Raw genomic sequence first — 19632 nt, 5'->3', positions numbered from 1 at the left:
GCCAAAGGGCTGTAAGTACAGCATATATCAGTTAATAGCTCAGGGAAGTAATGCTGTCACAGCAGCATTGGTTGGACCAAGCTGCTGAGGTCTTCAAGCAGATAATGTGAGCTCTGGCCACAAGGAGAAGCTGCTCAGCAATTAGAGTACAGTTTACTTTAACCAATGAACTCCATGGAGAGAAAGGGTAGAAAGTTGTATTCTGATCCTCACTCCTGCCCCAGCCTTGATGATTTCCCACTTCACCTGTCTTTAATTTTCCCATCTGAAAAAAAAAACAAAATAAGCGCCACAATTCTTTCTTTCTTTATTTCAGAAAAGTAGAAGGGAAAGTCTCATAGCTCACAGCAAAAAAATCCACAGTATATCTAACTTCTATATGCAAAGAACACCACATGCACCAGAACATTCTGCCTCTCTTTCTCCCGTTTAGGCTGGTATCAATGCACACTACAAGCATTGTAATGCACATTACATGGTTCAAGCAGTTTGACTACAGATTTGAAACAACAAAGTGGACATACTCCCATCAAATGGAACTCACTGCCAAGACTCTGGTGATAGCAAGCACCTTTTGTTTAAGGCTGGAAGCTGAAAACATTTATACCTTTGCTTTCCAGCAGTCTACCCACAGAATATCAACACTGACTGTGAATGGAATTGTCCACATTTCCCAAAGGGTAGCACATAAAGAGATTTTTTCCTGCTGCCCTTTTATGCTTTTGTTTTGCTGCTCATGTCAAGGACACTGCATGGGAAAGGGAGGAGTAGACAGGATATGCTATATGAGCTCTGTTATTACTTTAACTTTGCATTTTCCAATGGGAAACCATGTTGGGGAGGGAAAGAGTCTCACAGGAAGCTTTCCATGCTGAACCTTTCCAAATACGCGCCCATGATTACCTCCCATTCCATGACCGCCTTTAGTTACCGCCTCAGCTGACTTCTCAGAAGAGCTTCCCCTCCACCACTTCGTGAATAAACGTTATTTCTGTTTAGTTCTCATGTCAGACAAATTCCTTAGCACACCAGCTGTTTCCAGTCAAACCATTTCAAGCATGAATTTATCATTATAAACAAAAACAAACGTAAGTTAATCCAAGAACTAAAAGCACGTTTGCATCATTTATTATACTTACCATACATAAACTATAGTAAACACAGCTGTATAAATGTATCATTTATTTCCATATCTCACTGTGCAAATTCAAGCTAAGAGGCTACTAATACCAAAAGATCCATTAGTCACCATTTTCAGGAAGAAAATGCCAACACTGATGCAGTGCTGCTGCAGTGCATCGCTTTTGCCATACCCAGCATCCGAGAAGCAGAAAGTTCTACATAGGGCTTTATCCTTACGGTTTTGTTTTTAAATGAGTGTTTTCTAAATGTTTTATCTATTGATGTGATATTCTGCAATCAAGGAAGACTGTTACCTTCAAATTCCCTGAGAAGGGAAAATGTTCTTTTCCAGTATTTTTCTTTCTATTGCGTACCAGCAAAAGACGATGCTTCCACTAAGCTTCCTTAGTTTTTCTGCATGGTTCTCACCACTGCAGAGGCTTCTGTCCTTGTTTTGTTATCCCAAATGACAAGCAATAGGAAGATTACTTTTTGGTTACTCCTGGAGTCACCTTTAGCAAGTAGGGACAGGAAAGAATACCTCATTACCCCTGTTCAAAAAAGCTTACTATTATAAGCAAACAATTGAGAAGAAAAAAAGTCTCAAAGCCCAACAGAGAGTATCAGAGAACCTTCCAGAGAAGATGTGTAACCGTATGATCATGCACACTGTTTCCAAGGTGGAGTCCTAAATATCCATAAAGGTGGCAAACATCCCATCATAAAAACTGTCTTACAAGACAACAAATTTTGCATTACTTTTCCTCTGAAGTTCATGTAGGTTGAACCTTCCATCATTATTTTATTAGGATTTTTACCTGGTTAAGAAAATTAAATCAGAAACAGAAAGGAAGTTAATGACAATATAATTATAAACTTTGCTACAGGCTGTCATATGCTTACAATCTCCACAGTTATGCAGATTCAAGAAGTAATTTATCTGCCTGTTCCCAATTTCCAACTGACACATCTGACTCAGACCCTAGTATGGTGGAAGAAGCAGAAACATGCGTCTGAAAAGACAGGTACTTCTGCCAGAAGGCACTAGCTGTGTAAAACACAGAGGAAATGGGGCTTTATTTTGATCGGCTGGTTAATTGGTTTTTTAATCCCAAAAGGTTTCATTTAAGTTTATGATAATGTTTTTATTTTAGGATACACATCTTTTAGCTTCAGATCCTTATAAACATCTATACAGTTTTTGTATTAACCTCCCCTGCCTTTCTACTATCCCCTTTTACGATACACACTTCTAAGTAATCTCAACTGGTTTAATCCTCCAAAATGGGAATCACATCTTCTGCACTCCTGCAAAGATCTATGTTTTTCCTAGCTCCAGACAATGAAGCTTTATCCTCTTAGTCACGGTAGCTGAAGGCAACACAGCCTCTTTTGCCATGGATAACTACATAAACCCTTCCTCCATCTCATAATCTGTACAGGCCTGAAAAACAGGAAGCCTATTTAATGGAGTAGTACAGCTGAAGTAATGGGTGCTCAAGAGTGTTACTGATAAGCAGCCTGGTAGCAGACTAACAACTGAGATGCCTGTAGTCCAAAGCACTAAGAGCTTTTGCAAGATCCTTCCAGCACTGTACAACGAGGACGTGCAGAACAGGAAGTGTCCAAGTAATACAGTACACGCTGAACACATGGTGCTGGGAAGGACTGGTGTTTGAGAGACTCCTTAGCTTCTGGATAAAAATCAATCATTAACAAAAACAACCCTAACCTATTAAATCTGCAAAACAGTATGCAGTAGAAAGCACACGATACAAGATACAAAATACAAGGAATTAATCAAGTGAACTGGAGTTTTGTGTTCTGCTTCTTGACATCAGTAGGGAGCACCATGCCTGCCAGCTGCCAGACTCCTCATGTACCTGAGCAATAAATCTGGTGACCGAGCTACCTGACAGACGGTGAGCAGGGCGCAGTGTGGAGGGAGGAACTATCCCACTGCCGTCCAGCACAGCCCTCACTTCAGCGGGCCCCTCCTTCCACTCTTGTACCAAAAGTGTCCAAATCCACTCTCCAGTCACGTCACCCGAAACTCACCTTTCCAGTGACAGGCGTTATTATAAACACAGGTACTCCTGGCTCCTAGCATTTTCCTAAAGGAACTGTTTTAGCCTTCAGACGCACTTCGCATGGGATGTATGTCCTCCCTCTACACTGTGGCCACAACAGTGCATCTCTGATCCCGCTGAAGCCTGCTCATCATCCTCGTCAGTTTCCTCCCTTAAGTATCAGCAGTCAACGAAATCACTTCCTCTCAGCAATTTCATAAATGAAACTAGTTCCTTATATTTTGTAATTTAAAATGTTTGATTAAATTAAATATTATGCTGCCCAAAAGGCCATTAATGGGGTATCAGTTATCCAGCTATCACTGTAACTGTAGCTACCACAACTTCGCAGTGCACTGCAGGACACACACCACACTTAACCACTGTAAACTGAAACAGAACCAATGATCCTCAGAGGGTGTATTCTGCTTATACACGATTCTGCAATACACACACATTTACACTTGGACACCCTCTCAAATTAATTTGGACAGCTTACTATAGCCTTCTAAAGAACTGGCAGATGGTTTGCATACCTTGCAGCCATTAAAACTTTACACTGTAACCCCCTCTGATCCTTCAAGATAAGCATACTCTTATCACATAGGAATTTGGAGAGAGAAGGTCTTCCTAACTTAAATGCCACAGGAAAATATGCGTCTGACTTTGCAAGTAGCAGTTTCCTCCATAAGGATTTTGTCCATATTGCCCAAATCTGTTATTTTCTACTGTTTAGAAAATAGTCTTTGAGATGTTGAAAACAGAATGCAGGCAAATGTAACGCGAAAAAACCTCAAGCAGGTATTAAACCCTGCCTGGAACCAAATCCTAAGGACAAAAGCAAATGTTAAGCTTTGTAATTCTCTCCTCAAGTAAGACTTACTAGTGGTACACAGTTCTAATCACCGTTGTTCAAAAGTCACCCTTTTGACTGCACAATGTAATAAAACAGGAAGTGGTATGTGCCAGGCTTCCTCCTGAAAGGTATTAACAGTAGGAGCAGCATTCCCACTGCTAAAGCTCAAGGATTTGAGCAACAGTGTCCTACACATTGTGTAAGCACAGCTTACACAACTAATTTCTAACACCCCATTCATCTAATTGTTCTCATCATGAACTGGAACAAATGGAAGCAGCAAAAAAAATAAATAAGCATACTTGGGACATATATTTGAAGTAAACTTCGTATTTCTTTTATATAACCTAATTAAGGTTTGGGAAGTTTAACTTAACAGCATTCTGAAAATATTAAGGCACTCCAGACAAAACTTACAAGAATACGTGCATTTAGCTAACACGTTTTACTACCTGACATTACTCAAACATCATGGATATTTAAACACAAATGTATATAAACGCTTCAACAATTACATCAGGCCAGAATTCTCAGCAACTGATACACACGAATACTAAATTTTCTTACACCTCAAGTGGCTGGCTGAATTTTTCTTTACATCTTTTTCATTGAAGATTTTTCTGTGCTGGTGTTAGTAAATCTTTGACAGGACAAAACCATGCTGTAGTCCATTACACAAACTAATATAACAAATCTCTTTTGTTAACTGCATTACTTAATCCTGATCCCAAAAAATTAAGTAACTTCTTTTCACTCAAACGGCATTAACACTAACAAAAATTATTTAGCTAGTTAGAACATTGCCTTACCGTGTAAATGCCAATTCTACAAACAGCAAATGAGAGCTGGATACATTCAGACATAGTCTAAAGAAATTAAAATAAAGACATTACCAAGAATGCTATTTATTAACAATAAGTTTTCTTCCCATCTCTCCCCTCTCCCTTGAAAGAAACACCTGATGGTATATGACTATCTTTCTTCAGTAAGGCTGTATTAAACAAGCTGAGAAAAATGCCATATAAACTCGGATTATGCAGATACTTACTACTTTTCATACAGAAGCAGCTGACAACACCATTACACTTACTAATTCAGTGTTTCACTATAGGCCTCAAATTATCTAATGGTCCCCAAAATGGCTGTACACAACATTAACATTTTGCATACAAGCTTTCAGTCCCATTTATTTTTACCTATTCTGGTTTAAAAACAACCTGCAATAGACATTTTAAGAGAGTAACATGTTTTTGGCTTCTTAGTGGAGTGTAAAGAGCTTCCATGTTTAAATATTATAGTTCTTCTCTCCCTGTATCAAAATTCAAATTCTCTTCCTCTATATACCAAAATAACACATTTAATTTAATGTTCCCACATTTCTGAAGTCATAGTCCTTTAACTTTCTGAGATTTTCATGTTCAAAATAGAACTCTCTACTGTCTTGAATATTTTGTTTAATCTGATCCTACAGCTGTGAATAATCATGTTAAAAGTTTTTACCCTCAACTCGCTCAACTTCCAATCTGTTGTGATGTCACAATTCTATGTCTTCTGCAGTCACCCAGAGAGGCTGAGGATGGACTACGAATTTCTGACAAAACAGATGAAAAACACCTTCTTTAAACAGCAAAAAGAAGCCAGAAAATAAATGCAACCCCCCACATACCAAAATAAAATCCATTTTAGCTCTGCGATTTTTTTATACAGTCAAGTATAAAAGGCTTACAATGATTTATCGATTATAGTAATTCAGGAATTACTTTAAACAAGGTATTTGAGAAGTCGGCGTAGGTAAAAATTAAAGGAATCAAGTGGAACATTTTTACTGTAAGTTTAACAAGTTCACACATTATCTGCATGTATTTTAAGATGTTGAAGGTGAAGGGCTGGATGCTACAGACTTCAAACAGTATCAGTGAAAAGTTCTGCCCCCACCATCTCTGCTTTCTACCCCCTCTCCCCCCAAAAAAACTAAAATTTAATTACCAATTTAATTAGAATCATGATTTAAAAAATTAAAAGAGCAGCTCTTACGAATTATGAGTAATAAAAAATGTGTAACAACATTCTTTTTTGCTCTGTTAAAATTTAAATTTTAAACAAACAGTACTTCACTGCACTGTCTGAAAGTCAAAAAGCACAGCACAAAAACATGAGAGCAAACCTCAACAGCATGGCTGATTTTCTTTTTTTACTGGAAGCAATCTAGAATATTATTACTGACAAGGAAATGCTGCTTCAAAGCACCATTAAGATTGCCAGGATATTTTTTCTCTTTCTTTTTTTTCAGCTGTCAGAACAAACATCAAATTTTACAACTTGTGCTCCGAGTTTCCCACAGAAAAAAAGCCACAGAAAAATAGGAATAGAACTGACTTTGTGTAACAAAGGATTTCTCAAAGTGGTGGGGTGGTGTTACAAACCATACGGATAACCCTTCCAAGAGTATCCGCAGACCCTGTTCCAAAGGTTCCAGGGGTAGATGACTTCCCTAAGCAATCTAGTGCTTCACTACCCCTCCTACTGGAAAGTTTCCTAATGTTTAACCTGAGCCTGCTGCAATTTAAGCCCATACTTAAACACAGGGTAATACATTCAGTGATTTGTATTTTCAGTATCGTGACAGATTCTATGTTGACAGCAGACTCAACTTTGTATATAAAGTAAAATATTATTTCAGGTTCCACGGGAAGTAAACATGCAGCAGCAGCAAACCATTACAGTTTCTCAATGTAAATAGTTTTATTCTGCACAAGTGCAACATTATAAATAATTTTCCTTTTTTCGTTTTTGTGCAGTACTTCCAGGCTACATGTTCACCAGAGAACTAAGCTGCAGTTCAAATTCACCAGCGAGTGCCTGTCGACCCCTGCTTCAGTAGAATAAAGCAAGCTGTATCTGTGTTACCTTACTCATCTGTTGCTGAGCTCGCTACTGTTAATGTTTTGAAATCAACAAGCTATGACAAGGCATAAATTCTGAAATTACCTCCTCTTCCTGCTGTCACATACAGTACCAGTGAATGTTCCCCCTATGCATATGCCCATGAAATATTAAGCTAATCCCTTCCACAAGCCTCCAAGATAATGCTTATGATCTGCAATCCACAGTGTTAAAGGAGCTCATCAATTCCAATGCTGTTATTAGCTTCCCGCCTATATTCACCCCTCCTCCTTCTCCCCGAAAATTTACATCCCTCCCAACACTGTCAGTTTAATCACTGAAAAAGCATCAGAAATTGATTTAAATAATTACATCTTTAGTGACACTATCCTACAGATTATCAGTCTCATCACCGAATTACAATATACATGATAATCTCCTGCTACAATGGGGAATTTATTCTTGATACTTGTAATCTTTCATTTCTTTGGTTTTGCAACTCATTTTGGACCATACAATTGGGTAACAAAACAATTGTTAGAGAATTTGCATTTAATTTACTTACAGTTTATTGTTGCTTTCTGAAAGGATTTTACATGGTAAGCATGAAAGTAAAAGAAAAAAATAATGTAAAAACATACCTACAAATATTACAAAAAAGATACCATGTTTGATACAATTCTACAAAGAAGTATTCTTAACAGAAGTCACTTCACATGTCTAAAGTGAGAAACGGAGTCATCAGGTCAAGTATGTCAAACAACATAAGCGTGCACCTCTGCCAATATGCACCCTTCTGCTTAGGCAAAGGGTCACCTCACAAATATTAAATAATTTCTCCGTCTGGAAACTAAGCTCATGGCTAACATACATACTTGCCCAAAACTTTGTTATTTTAATCATATGTTGTGAAAACGTGACTGCTCATAATGACTTTGAAAGATGCCTGCCTTGCAGCTGTTCACAAACCTTCACACAGCTCTGACACAGGCACACATTGATCTGCAATGGCACAAATGGCACAAATTCATGGCTTGAAAATTAAATTCCTACCCATAACATTTACAAGAGAGCAAATTTTGAAGAGATGAATTAGAACATGTTCTGCAGCTGATCACTTCAAAGCTGCAATCACCAAGTTGAAAGCGCTAGTTTCAAGAACCTGGGTTGGCAAAAGGGAAGACGGGATCCTGGTCAGCTTCTCGTAAAAAGACACAAAAGGCTCGACACCTGCCAGAATTTCAGGAGCCGGTATCCTCAATGCTGCTAACCAACAGAAATACCCACCTTGACCTCAGCTTGCTTTGCCATAACCCTAAATAAATTACAGCACTAAGTATAGCTCCAAGACTACACAACCAGAAAGCAGTATGAGAAGAGGAAGTTGTTGTGTTTTTTTCTGGTGATACGTTTCTTTAGTAAACTAAAGATTAAGATGCCCTCCTGCTCAGTTATAAAGAAGTGGTCAACCCCAGTAATCATCTGGAATTACTGAACCTTCCAGAAAAACCTTTTGCGCCTCCATTCTCAGCTGCATCTTTTTCAGTGCGTAAGAAAATGTGAAAACTAGCAACATAAGCGTAAACAACATGCAGATTTTAAGGTACCAATATGTATGGATATTCTCAGAGCTTATGTGTTTTAAAGAACTCGTAGGTACCCAAAAGCACACACAACTATGCTACAGTACAAGTGGCAGGAACTTTCACCAGAACTGCTGTTTGCTAAGCCTTGTGTACTGAACTCCAAGCAGTAACTCAAAGGCTCCTCTTTCTGCACAAGATGTCACAGCCCTCTAGCACATTCCATTAGTAACATTTCCAATTTAAAACTCCCCAAATTCTTTTTTAATACAGTTCTCAGGGATAAAAGACACACAAAATATTTTCATACTCTCCTTTAATGCTGAATAATTAGATTTTAAAAATATCAGTCTTCTTGTAGATAATCATTAGAAAAATAAATCCGATTTTAGAGACTAGAAGAAACCCCATGCTGATGGAAAGGCAATGATATGTGAACAGGAAATAGGATTGGACCCAAGAACTCTCTTGTCATCATAAAAAGCAATCAAGTGGATGCACCAGAGAACAATGCTCTCCCCTCTTTTAGGCAATATTCTCACTAGGACAGTTTTCCGTGACTGTTTCCAGGACTGCAATGGTTCAGACAGTGAAGGATGCAGATTAGCCAACACAAAATTAATATCTGCAGGAACAACACAGACATTTCTCAAAAACTCTGGACCTTTTCTCCAGCCTTGCTGAAACCTGAAATGATGCAAGCTTCTAGGCAAGAATAAAGCACTGAGAGATCACTCACTGTAGAATGCATCATCACTCTGCACTCTACACAGCCTGTGAGTTCAGCTTCAGGTTCTATCAGTATTGCGGGCCCTACGTATAAAGTCATAAATTGGTTAGGATGCAAATGTTGGAAGGTAAATTGCCTCTACTCATATGTCAAGGCAGCACCTCCAGGCAGAAGGAACCCTTTAGCTGCAAGTCCCTGGAGCAGATTAAGTATCTTCATAAATCCCTCTGAATTAAAAAGTCTCACCTCCTGTGCAGTCAGTGCAATTCTGCTTACACTGGGGAGTACTCCTGGACACCATCCAGAGTATCTCCATTTTCTAACTGCAATTTCCTGTTCTGGAACTAGATCTAACTGTCCCATCAATGAGGAGGGATGGAGTTGTTTCACACACAGCCTAAGCACCAGGACATACAGGTAACCATATCTCATGGACACATCCTCAGGGTCCAGCAATCACAGCTCCAGGATCTCCACAAGACTACCATCGCATCTGAGCATCATGTTTCATAACCCTCCCCCCAACAATGGGCCTGTCTTCCAAGAAACTCTACAAATTCATAGTCCACTCATTTTGACCTCCCTGAAGTTACTGCACAAGCTAGACCCAGAATTCAACTATACTCGTGTGAAAAAGCAGTTCCTGGATTATAACTGTCATTGAGTTGTTCTACTGGGAGAAATGACTTATTGGCTACTTACCCTCTCTTTATGATTTCAAAATTGTCTATAATATTGCTTCCCCACACCATTCAGCTGTCTTTTCTTCAGACTGAAAGGCTATAACGGAAGCAATTGTACGGAAGCAATTGTTTTCTTTCAGTTGTGTCATCTTTCTGTGTATCTTCTTTGGTTTTACAATACTCCTTCTGAGATGATGCAACCAGAAATACAGCACTTAAGACAACAGCAAACCTTACATTTAAGCAGTGTAAAAATGAGATTTTTCCTTTGTTTTCCTTCTTAGTACTCTAAACTTGCTGGCAGACATGTGGGTTGAGATGACATTTTAAAGAAGGATCCTCTTTCCTGAGCTCTGATGGTATTTCAGGCCTGTGCACGCACCTGTACTGCCATGTCACTTCTACTATAAATATATGCAACTTTGTATTTATCGGCACTGAATTTCATCTGCCATTTTATTACTAATATCAAAAAGGGTACTATGATTTTTTTTCCCAGGTTCAATATGCACTCTTAATATTTGTCTCATATCAGCCCATCCAAAGCATATGCAGTTTATACAACTAAACACAAACGTGAAATTCCCTTCTAATCTCTGCATTCTCTTCTCCCTCTTGCTCACTGCGCTACCAATGCCCATTTGTGAAATTTACTGTTGACAATTTACAGAACATGACTCCATTTTTAATCGTTTCGAAGTTTTTCATCTCTATCAGAGGCACAACCACATAAAGGAAGATCACGCAGCAGTTGCTGTAAAAGCTAATAAAACATAGAAAACAGATGCTTCATTCATCCAAAAGCTCCAAGTCACAACAAGAAAACAAAAACCTGCAAACTCACTTCCCCCTACCAACAGTTCCTACTGGCTCTTAGATGCCACCTTGCTTCCCCAGACTCTCCAATGCCAAAAGCTAATGTGGTTCTGTGCACAAATTTTTCTTCTAATGCACCACCAAAACATACACCATAAAAGCAAAGCATTGTACAAAGATTCATATTCTTCCTGATGTTTGTCCTTACAAGCAACAAAGCCGTAGGGGAGGGCTGCATCTAAACCTAAGAGGACTTGTCAGATGGACTTCCTCCTTTGTGTCTTTTCCTCAGGTAGCAGGAAGCTACTTACATCCTCGCGTTGGCAATTAATATAATCACCTTAACAGGCTGCCAGTGAGACAAAAGAAAAATTCTGTACTCTGAAGACCTCCAGCAGGAGAGGCGCCAACCTCTTATTCAACTGCAAATAGCCTATTTATGTCCCCAAGGACTTTTACACAGTCAGACAGTTTGCAGCACACATAGCAAAAAAAACCCAACACACTGCAGAGTATTAAGAGCCAAAGCCCAACCAATCACAAGATTTTAAGTACGGCATGTGTTTTTTTCCTTATGTGGGTTTGGGCCCACATTTGTGCTTTTAAGTTTGAAACTAAAAATGCTTCTTTTGTTAATGGAAAGCTGATACACTCACATAATCACAAAACTTTCTCAGTTTAAGAGAATAAACATCACAAGCTGGCACTAGCGAAAAACATGAGCTGATGATACTGACAACAAGCCAAAAATGGTAATCAGTATGGGGTATTAGGAGGAATATTCTGTCCTTACTAAAGGCAGATTTTTTCACTTTTTAAAAGCTTGCATTTGTAATCTTTTGTGAAATGCATCACCATGTTGCCTGAGGTTTGGAGGTCCGCCTGAAGAATTCAGGAGCAGCATACTGCACAGCAACACGGAGCCCGACACACATCTAACCTGGGACTAATTCACAAGGATACTATAGGGCTATTTGCAACAAACACAGACTAGCATATTTTCAGAAACTGGGAGACATTTTTTCATGTAATAACATCTACCACTCTACTGCAATCCTCATCACAGAAAAGCCAAAGTGGTAAAGTAATCTGATTTTAAGTGTGCTTATTCACTTGTTTCTTCAGTGTGTATATCTGAAGAGCATGAACATTCTAGTGCTGCAACACTCCTGTGACTTCACAGAATCTTGTGCTGGAAACTATAATCAGATTAAGGCAATTTTTTGTGTTCCTAAGCAAGCTGTATCAAGTTTCAATGTCTGTAAAGCTGCCTTTGAATCAAACGTTTACCTGCAGAATTCAATAATGCTTCCTATTGCAGGATGAGCAAATACAGCATTTGACTTTTATCTTCTGCAAAGGAATTCTACACTTCTGCTCACTGATCTATGTTCAGCCAGGTAATTTCCAGTGAGTTAAGTCTCCGACATTTTTATTTCCTTCCTATATGACCGATTACCTCTTTCATTCAGCAAAAACTGCTTGCAATACTGGTTAGGTAGATTCCACCAAAAAGGAGAATTTGTTTTCCAGAGCACCTCTCTTCCAGGTCTTCAGCCAGATCACGTTCTTCAACTTTCAAACTTAAGTAAACCAGAAGCATGCTCATCCAAGTGAGGCCATCTCCCAGAATTGATTCCATTTGCCATTCCCAGTTGATTCAGATGTGAACATTATGCTTCATAGAGCTGAAACACCAACGGGAACCTAGCCACAACTTATTTGAATGAGGGTCTCAGACACTTGTTTTGGGTTTCTTCCTACATTGTTATGCAGCAAGTAATCAGAAGCAGCAGCACCCCCACTTCCAGACTAAGTGACCCTGGCTATGCGTACAGTAGCAAGCAGTACAGCACAGCAAGAGCTGGTACTGAAGACCAAGTATTCACACTACGTACTTCAGGCACTGTACTTCAGACTAGTTCTGATCTGATCCTGTGGACTGAAAATCCATCAGTTGAGTGCATCTTCCAGTCTGGTTTCATCTGAAAAATACAAAGTTCATGTGACCTGTGATCACTCTGCAATGCAAACTTACATACAGTAAGCAGAGGTCGTGAAGATTCACTTCAAAAATTCACATCTGACCCAAACACTAACAGAGTTGCATGCACCCTGTACACTAGTTGATCTTACACCTGTTAGTTGCCTTCTTTCCCATATTCAGCTGTATTTTTATCTTGGAACAACTGTCAGCCCCCTCATCCTTGTGCCAAATCAGCTTCCCAAACTGAAGGAGGGATAGTATCTTAAGATGCAAGCCCCTGTGCTCTGCAGAGGGTGTAATATCTCAAGGATGTTACAGCTGATAGATGAGTCAACAGACAGTCACAATAATCCTTATCGCTACATGACAAAAAATAAAATTCACATGATGAGAGGGATGTTCAACAAACTATAAGAGGGCAAGGCTACACAGACCTTTGTTGCTCATGTAGCAGGTGATCTAGCAAAAAACTATACGTGCCTCAGAGGCAAAATCCAGGCTTCCTAGTATGGACCTTCCTCCATCTTCCCTTTGTCCAAGGACAGCAGCTACTGGTTTAAAAAGTTTTGGTGAAGTAAGACTCTAACCTTCAAACAGATGCCTCCATAATAACATTTATAGTGCAAGAAAGAATGTTTCCTATGGCCTGCAGATACCAAACAATGTAACAGCAAACCGCAGTGGAAAAACAGGATCTGAAGTAGATCAGAACCATTAAGTGATTATGATTTATCCTGTATTACCACTTTCAAAATCAAATCTGTCCAATTAAATAAAAGGGAAAGTCTTAAAGGTAAACTGTGCAGGAAAGAAAAGTTGCTCAGAAACATTTTTTTTCCTTTTAACATCACCTAATATTTTTAGGAACACCACAGCTTGGTATATGCAGCTTTTCCAAGCCAAGAAAGACTTTGCCTGAACGCTAACTATCCAGAACTCGAGGTCAAGGCCATTCAGAAATCAAGAAACTCTGAAGTCACTTCAAGGTCTATTCATCTAAAATTTGAAAAACTTGTTCAATTTACTCAAAAACTATCCAAGTTTTAGCTTCTGTGTGCACGCATACAGAAGCAAGATAGTTTTGTAACAGCTAACAAATATACAAACAACCAAAAAAATCCAAACTTATTATAGTTTAAAAAAATTCCACACAAAGCAACAATGATTCTACTGCCCTAAGAGTGTACACTCTCTTGACATTGCAATATTCATGTTCACGTTTAACTTTTGAGAAAAAAAAAAAAGTAAAAAAAAATCACTGAAGTTGATGCGGTTGTTCATGCAAGAATTGTTATCTTCTGCTTCAGGTTGGAATACACTCTTCATTGCCTGCCCAAAAAACATTCCTATATGTAACTAAGATACTACACACTATGGGATAAAATTTAAGGATAAGCTATCCTATTAAAAATGATAAATACACAAAATAAAACAGGTTATCAAATTTATCTTAGAATCTCTCAGGGCCATACAGGACAACTTCTTTTGTGATCACACTGTTTCAAATTTCTACATCATCCTCAGAAGCAGCTTTTAGAAGCTCTACACAGATCAGGCTGATACATGCAACTGTTCGGTGTAAGATCCTTATCTGGCGCAGCGGATGGCACCACTGAAGAAGTATATTGTGAAAGTCTACTCAGCAGCTTAAAATTTGCATTGCAAGTATCACATATGAAAAACTGAAGCATTGCTATTGTCTCCCCACAAGTTCTCCAAGTAAAAATTGTAAGATTGGTCACATGCCATGCTTTTCACAAGATGCATCATGCCATAATTTCTTAAATTAAGTGTAGTCTACTGAAGATAGGCCAGCAAACACAAGTCTGTGTATGCACTATAATACTTCCAGACACAATGCAGCAAGAACGAAGCAGAAGAAGGTTGCAGATACAGCACAGGATTACATAGGTACAAAAACATACAAATTACATTAATGTACCTGTGTTCGCATCGTACGAATTAAAGGAGTTAATTTCAATATAAGCAGACGAACTGCATAAGTAAAAGGTGCCTCTAACTGAGTGAAGATGGATTCTTTTGTAGAGGTTGAGCCTGGTTTAGCTATGTTGATTAAAAAAAAAAACCCACACACAAAAAAAACCACACCACTCCTAACATTGTAATTGTATCAATACAAAAGTTAAAAAGGCACCAGCCTTAAGAGTTTCTTCCAGCTCTTAAAGATAGAGGGGCTAATGCTACTCTTCTGTTACAATGCAAAACCAGACCACAGCACCCCAGAAGATAGTCTTCTGATACCAATGCTTTATCAAATGGTATTAACCATGAATCAAGGATCACACTGCAAGCAGGAGTGGTCCTACACAGGTTCTGGGTATCTGTCCACAGGAGCTTCAGGGCCATAGTCCAAGCTGGCTCCAACTGACTCAGTTTTGAGCAAGTTTTGAACATTTTCAATAACCTGCTGATATTAGCAGATGCCCAGTATTTCTTGGGATCAGCTCCTCACAGCAGAAAAAAGTCTCCATCAATGTTGGCCCTACCCAGGAAAAATCAGGAAAAGAACCTTCCTGTGCAAGCCCAGTAAGCGCTAGCTGAGGGCTGACTCCTTGCCAAGACGGAACGACTCCAGCACCCGTGCTGCAGCAAACTTGACCTCAGTTACGCTAGCCTCCTTCCACCCCACTGCCAACCAAAACTTTCTCTAATGCTCTGTCAAGGGACTACTGCAGCCAGAAACAACTGCATCCTTTGCCCTGCTGTCTGCTTCACACTGAAGGCAGAGGAGAAAACCTCACTGCCTGCAGGCTGCAACACAGGTGCTCAGTGTGAGGAACCAGCAAACAGACCTTCTGCATAAGTTCTGAAGCCTACATAGGTGCAAGATGCCAACATAAATGCATAAACCACAAAGTTCCTTAACATGCACAGCTTTTTTGTACTGCTGCTACGAAAATAACGAGGAGGTGTTTGTTTTACGTCTATAGGTTAATGTCCATACTGTAACTGCAAGCCTTCCATTAATAAAGAGTAGGCCCATCTGTACACTAGGACCAAGCTGTGGCAACAGGCTGAACACAGTTTGTAGACAACCAGTTGGCACTAGTTGCCTAGCTCACCACCATCAACCCTTTTTGTAAGAGCAGACTTTTTATTTACCACCATTAACAGAGAAAGGTGAAGAAGGACCAATCTCCTGCCTTTGGTGAAGATGAGGGCTGGGATGGGAATGGGAATGCACAAATGCATGAGAAAATACATGAGCTGCCAAACAGAATTTATTTTCTTTCCAAGTTATACACAGGTGCAAAAAATTAAAAACTTTCCTGTTTTTCTTTTTCTCCTTTGGTTTGAAAGAGTTGATGCTAGCTGCAACAACCATTCCAAAGATCAACGGACAAGAAGGATGGTAACCCCAGCAATGAGGGCTGGTCAGTGACAGATGAAGGCATCTTGGATTGTCCCACAGCACCAGCGGCCCAGCACCCTGCTTAAACTACTATCCCCAATCCCTGGCTTTCACCATCCATAAAAGCTAACCAGGGTGATCTGTAACAACTTCTACATCAAAAGAATCCTTTACGTTTCATAGGCCACTGTAACATGCACTGTGAGACTGACGAGGCCTTGAGAAATTCTGTCTTTAGAGACACTCCCTGATACAACAGAAACACCAGGCAAAAATTTCGTGAACGCTCAGGATATCATTATCATGAAGGTTCACTTTGTTTTTTTTAGAGACGGCACCAAACAAGGCTACCCAACGGAAAAGAGGACAAGAACCAAATGGAGAAAAAAAACATAGAGCTATTTAATCCCCTCCCCCCTTTAGTTAATACATAAACACACTCTCAGTTTCCAAGGCTTATTAAATTTATTGTTCTCGGAGTGACTGGCCTTCCACACAGCAGCCTGTAGCAGTCACAAAGGTTAATGCAAGCATTTCAAAGAGTACAGGATGGCCAGTTTCATCTGGATATAAGTTTATTAAGGAAAAAGTCTTAAGAAACTGCTCCAGGCTCTCAAGGAGCTACAAGGCTGCACTTGGCACACTGCAAGTTTATTATCAGTATTTCATTAACTAGGTTCTCAAAGAGAAGCCTGCCTACACCATGTCTGCCGCGTAGGACTTATTTTCTATTCTCTCACTGTTACTCGAATTCAGGAAGAAAAGACTACGGTGGTTTTTCTGGTATGAAGCTGAAAACCCCAAAATGAGTCTAAGCCACATGGACACCGGAATAATATTTAAGTAAATATTTAATATATTTCTGATTTAGTTAATTTCATCGTCGGAGAAGGAAAAGTCAGCCACCGCCCGCAGCTCTTGTCTCAACACGGCCAATCCTCAAAGCAACTCGCTACAAAGGGCAGCTCCAGAGATCTTCTTGACCGGCGGACCAAGCCCTCTTGACAGCCTCCACCCACGCGCATCTCGCGCCAAGACCCCGGCAAGGCTGAGTCCGGTGTCCGACCCCGAAGACCTCCCGCCAGCTCGCACCGGGCACCGACAGCGAGCAGGGGAGGCCGCAAGGGCCCCGCTGCGCTCCCCGCCGACCCCGGGCGGCTCGTCACAGCGGAGGAGCGGGCGCAGACGCCAGGCTGGCGCTCGGAGCGGCAGGGCGGCAGTGGGCCCCCGCCGCCCCCCCGCCGCCCCGCCGGCGGGACCAGGCCAGCGGGCGCGGCGCGGAGCGAAGGCAGCGGCTCGTCACGCAGCCGTGCCGCCGCGCTCCCCGGCTGAGGGCAGGCCGGCGGGCCCGCACGCCGGCCGCCGACGCCGTGTCCCCAGGCGAATAAAGCCACAAGCCATTAAAGAGCGATAAACGTTACCCTGCCTGCCCGCTGCCCGGGCGCAGGGCTGAGCCCGCCCACGGTGACCATTTAGTTCACCCAAGCGTGCCCTAACCTCACGCGTTTAGGGAAAAAAACAGCGACCCAGGTCACGGCTTTAGCAACCTAATAGCGGCCAAATGAGCGGGGCCGCCGCACGCTCCAGCAGCACCCTGCCGGCTCACCGGCCGCTAGCAGCCCGGCGGAGGGCTGCGCGCCCACCGCCCTCTCACACACACCGCCCACCCCAGCCACGGCGCGCCCGGTAAGATGTCCGACGGGCCGGCGGCGGGGGGCGGCGCGGCTGAGGGGGTGGGGGCGGGGAGCGCCCCGCTCCCGCCGGGGGGGACCTACCAGGTAATCCATGTGCCGGGCCTCGCCGGGCGCCGCGCTGCCGAGGAGGTGTCCGGGTCGGCGGGCGCCCGCCCGGCTGACAGCGGCGCTGGGGCCACCGGCAGCCCCGCCGACACGGGGGAGCGGCGCTTCCTGCCGCCGGCCTCGGCGCCACGGGGGGCTCGGACGCCGCCGCAAGGTGCGGGGCCGGGAGAGGCTCGGCCGACGACGCCCCGAGGGCCGGCGGAGGGTCCGGGGCTGCCGGCGCTGCCCCGCCGGCGCTGTCAGAGCCGCCCGCCGCCCTCACCTCGCCGCGCCGCGCCGCAGCGGCCCTGCGCGCGGGGGGGCGGGGCTCCGGGGGGCGGGGCTCCGGGGGAGTTGCGGGGGGGTGGCGGGGGCGCAGCCAACCCCGGCCCGCCGCCCGCCGCGCCCGAGCGCTCGCCAGCGCCCAGAGCCCCGCCCCGCCTCACGCGACGTCGCTATCAGCTGATCGCACACGTGGGGCCCGAGGAGGCCGCTCTTAAAGGCGTACGCGCCCGGCGGGGCCCGCGGAAGCCCCGGGGGTGTCGCGGGTGAGGCCTGCCCGTTCGGTCCCGCCTTCCGCTCCCGGCTCCGGAAAGCGACTGGGGCTCCTGCCGCGGCCTGGTCGGCGGGGGGCGATGGTGGGGGGCGGCGGGGCCCCTCCGGGCAGGGCTCGCAGCGGGGGGCCTGCGGCTTCGCCGGAGCCTGTCGGGGCGGGCGCCTGGCCGCGGGGCCGCGGCGCTGGAAGCTGCCACCGCTCGCTGCCCGCGGGTCCGGCCTCGGCGAGGGCCCCCGCGGCGGTGGGCTGGGCGGCGGGAGCGGAGGCGTTCCCCGGCCGGGCTGGGGACGGGAGCTCCGCTGTTCCCCTCGGCGGGGGCGAGCTCTCGTCGGGAGGGAGCGGAGCCGCTAAATCGCCTTCAGCAGAACCTCCGAGAGGCCCATTTCTGAGAAATTCGGTGTCGGCAGGCAAGGAGTTTGCGTTGTGTGTCCGGCAGCGCGATTGCCCCGTGCCCTGCGCTGTGCGCGGGGCGCTGGCCCCTGGGCTCTGCCGCAGGCCCGGGACGCCCGCAGCGCCGAAGGCCTGCCCGCGGACCTGTGACAGCACCTGCCCGGCTGGGAAACTGGAGGAGGCTTCGCGGTGTGACTGGGGCAGAGGAAATCTAGACAGACAGTATCAGGTGGGATAATATAATAATAAATAATAATAAAAAGAGTAATAAAGTTCCCCGCAGTGGTGTAAAAGCCATTGCAAAAGTGAAGAAAGCAGCAAAGGAGGAGTGAGCGTGGACTCGGGAGCAGAGAACTGTGTGTTCGTGAGGGTGCTGGCGAGCAGTTCGCCTCGGTTTAGTAAACTGGGGTGGGGGAAGCGTAACTGCAATTGCTGCTCTGTTTTTTTGTAATTAATGAAGGCATGTTGCTGATGGGCTCGGTCACAGCACCCAGTCAGTCTCAGACAGGGTTCGTAAGGTTTTCCCCCCCATCCGCCCAAAATATGGATAACTCATTTTCCTCGCATGCCTGGTCTGCAAAGAACTTGCTTCCTTTGACCCTCCTTACTTTACTTTGGGAATCAATGTCAAATACAGCTACATAGCAGATGAAATTTGACTTAGGTAAGCGCAAATGAATTTGTTTACTTTGAATCATTAAGAAATTTGCTAAATTTAGTATTTTAATAGCTAAGGAATGGGAGGAGGGATGCAGGCTTGGCCCTTCCTGCTATTCAGTGGTCTGACTGTTTTCTGTGTAGTCCCA

The 19632-nt window shown here is 43.3% G+C and overlaps 1 protein-coding gene across 3 annotated transcripts in view; it reads right to left on the bottom strand.

Moving 5' to 3' along the window:
• ARL15 (ARF like GTPase 15) overlaps positions 1–18062 on the bottom strand; it is a 222485-nt gene extending 204423 nt beyond the window's left edge. The window contains exons 1-4 of one of the 3 annotated variants that reach the window (XM_075411076.1): positions 17878–18033; positions 7496–7511; positions 5548–5638; positions 4857–4913 (exon numbers count right to left, since the gene is read on the bottom strand). In XM_075411076.1, coding sequence (XP_075267191.1) covers positions 4857–4910 — 54 coding nt within the window. In that variant the 5' untranslated portion in view covers positions 4911–4913; positions 5548–5638; positions 7496–7511; positions 17878–18033. Of the gene's footprint in view, positions 1–4856; positions 4914–5547; positions 5639–7495; positions 7512–17877 lie in introns of all 3 variants that reach the window. The other 2 variants (XM_075411074.1, XM_075411075.1) reach the window with 2 other exon arrangements.
• Between the last annotated feature and the right edge of the window lie 1570 nt (positions 18063–19632).

The sequence above is a fragment of the Opisthocomus hoazin genome, chromosome Z (genome assembly GCF_030867145.1).
Source record: "Opisthocomus hoazin isolate bOpiHoa1 chromosome Z, bOpiHoa1.hap1, whole genome shotgun sequence".
Classification (NCBI taxonomy): domain Eukaryota; kingdom Metazoa; phylum Chordata; class Aves; order Opisthocomiformes; family Opisthocomidae; genus Opisthocomus; species Opisthocomus hoazin.
The sequence above is the reverse complement of the archived record's forward strand: the minus strand, read 5'-3'. Positions and strand labels throughout refer to the sequence as shown.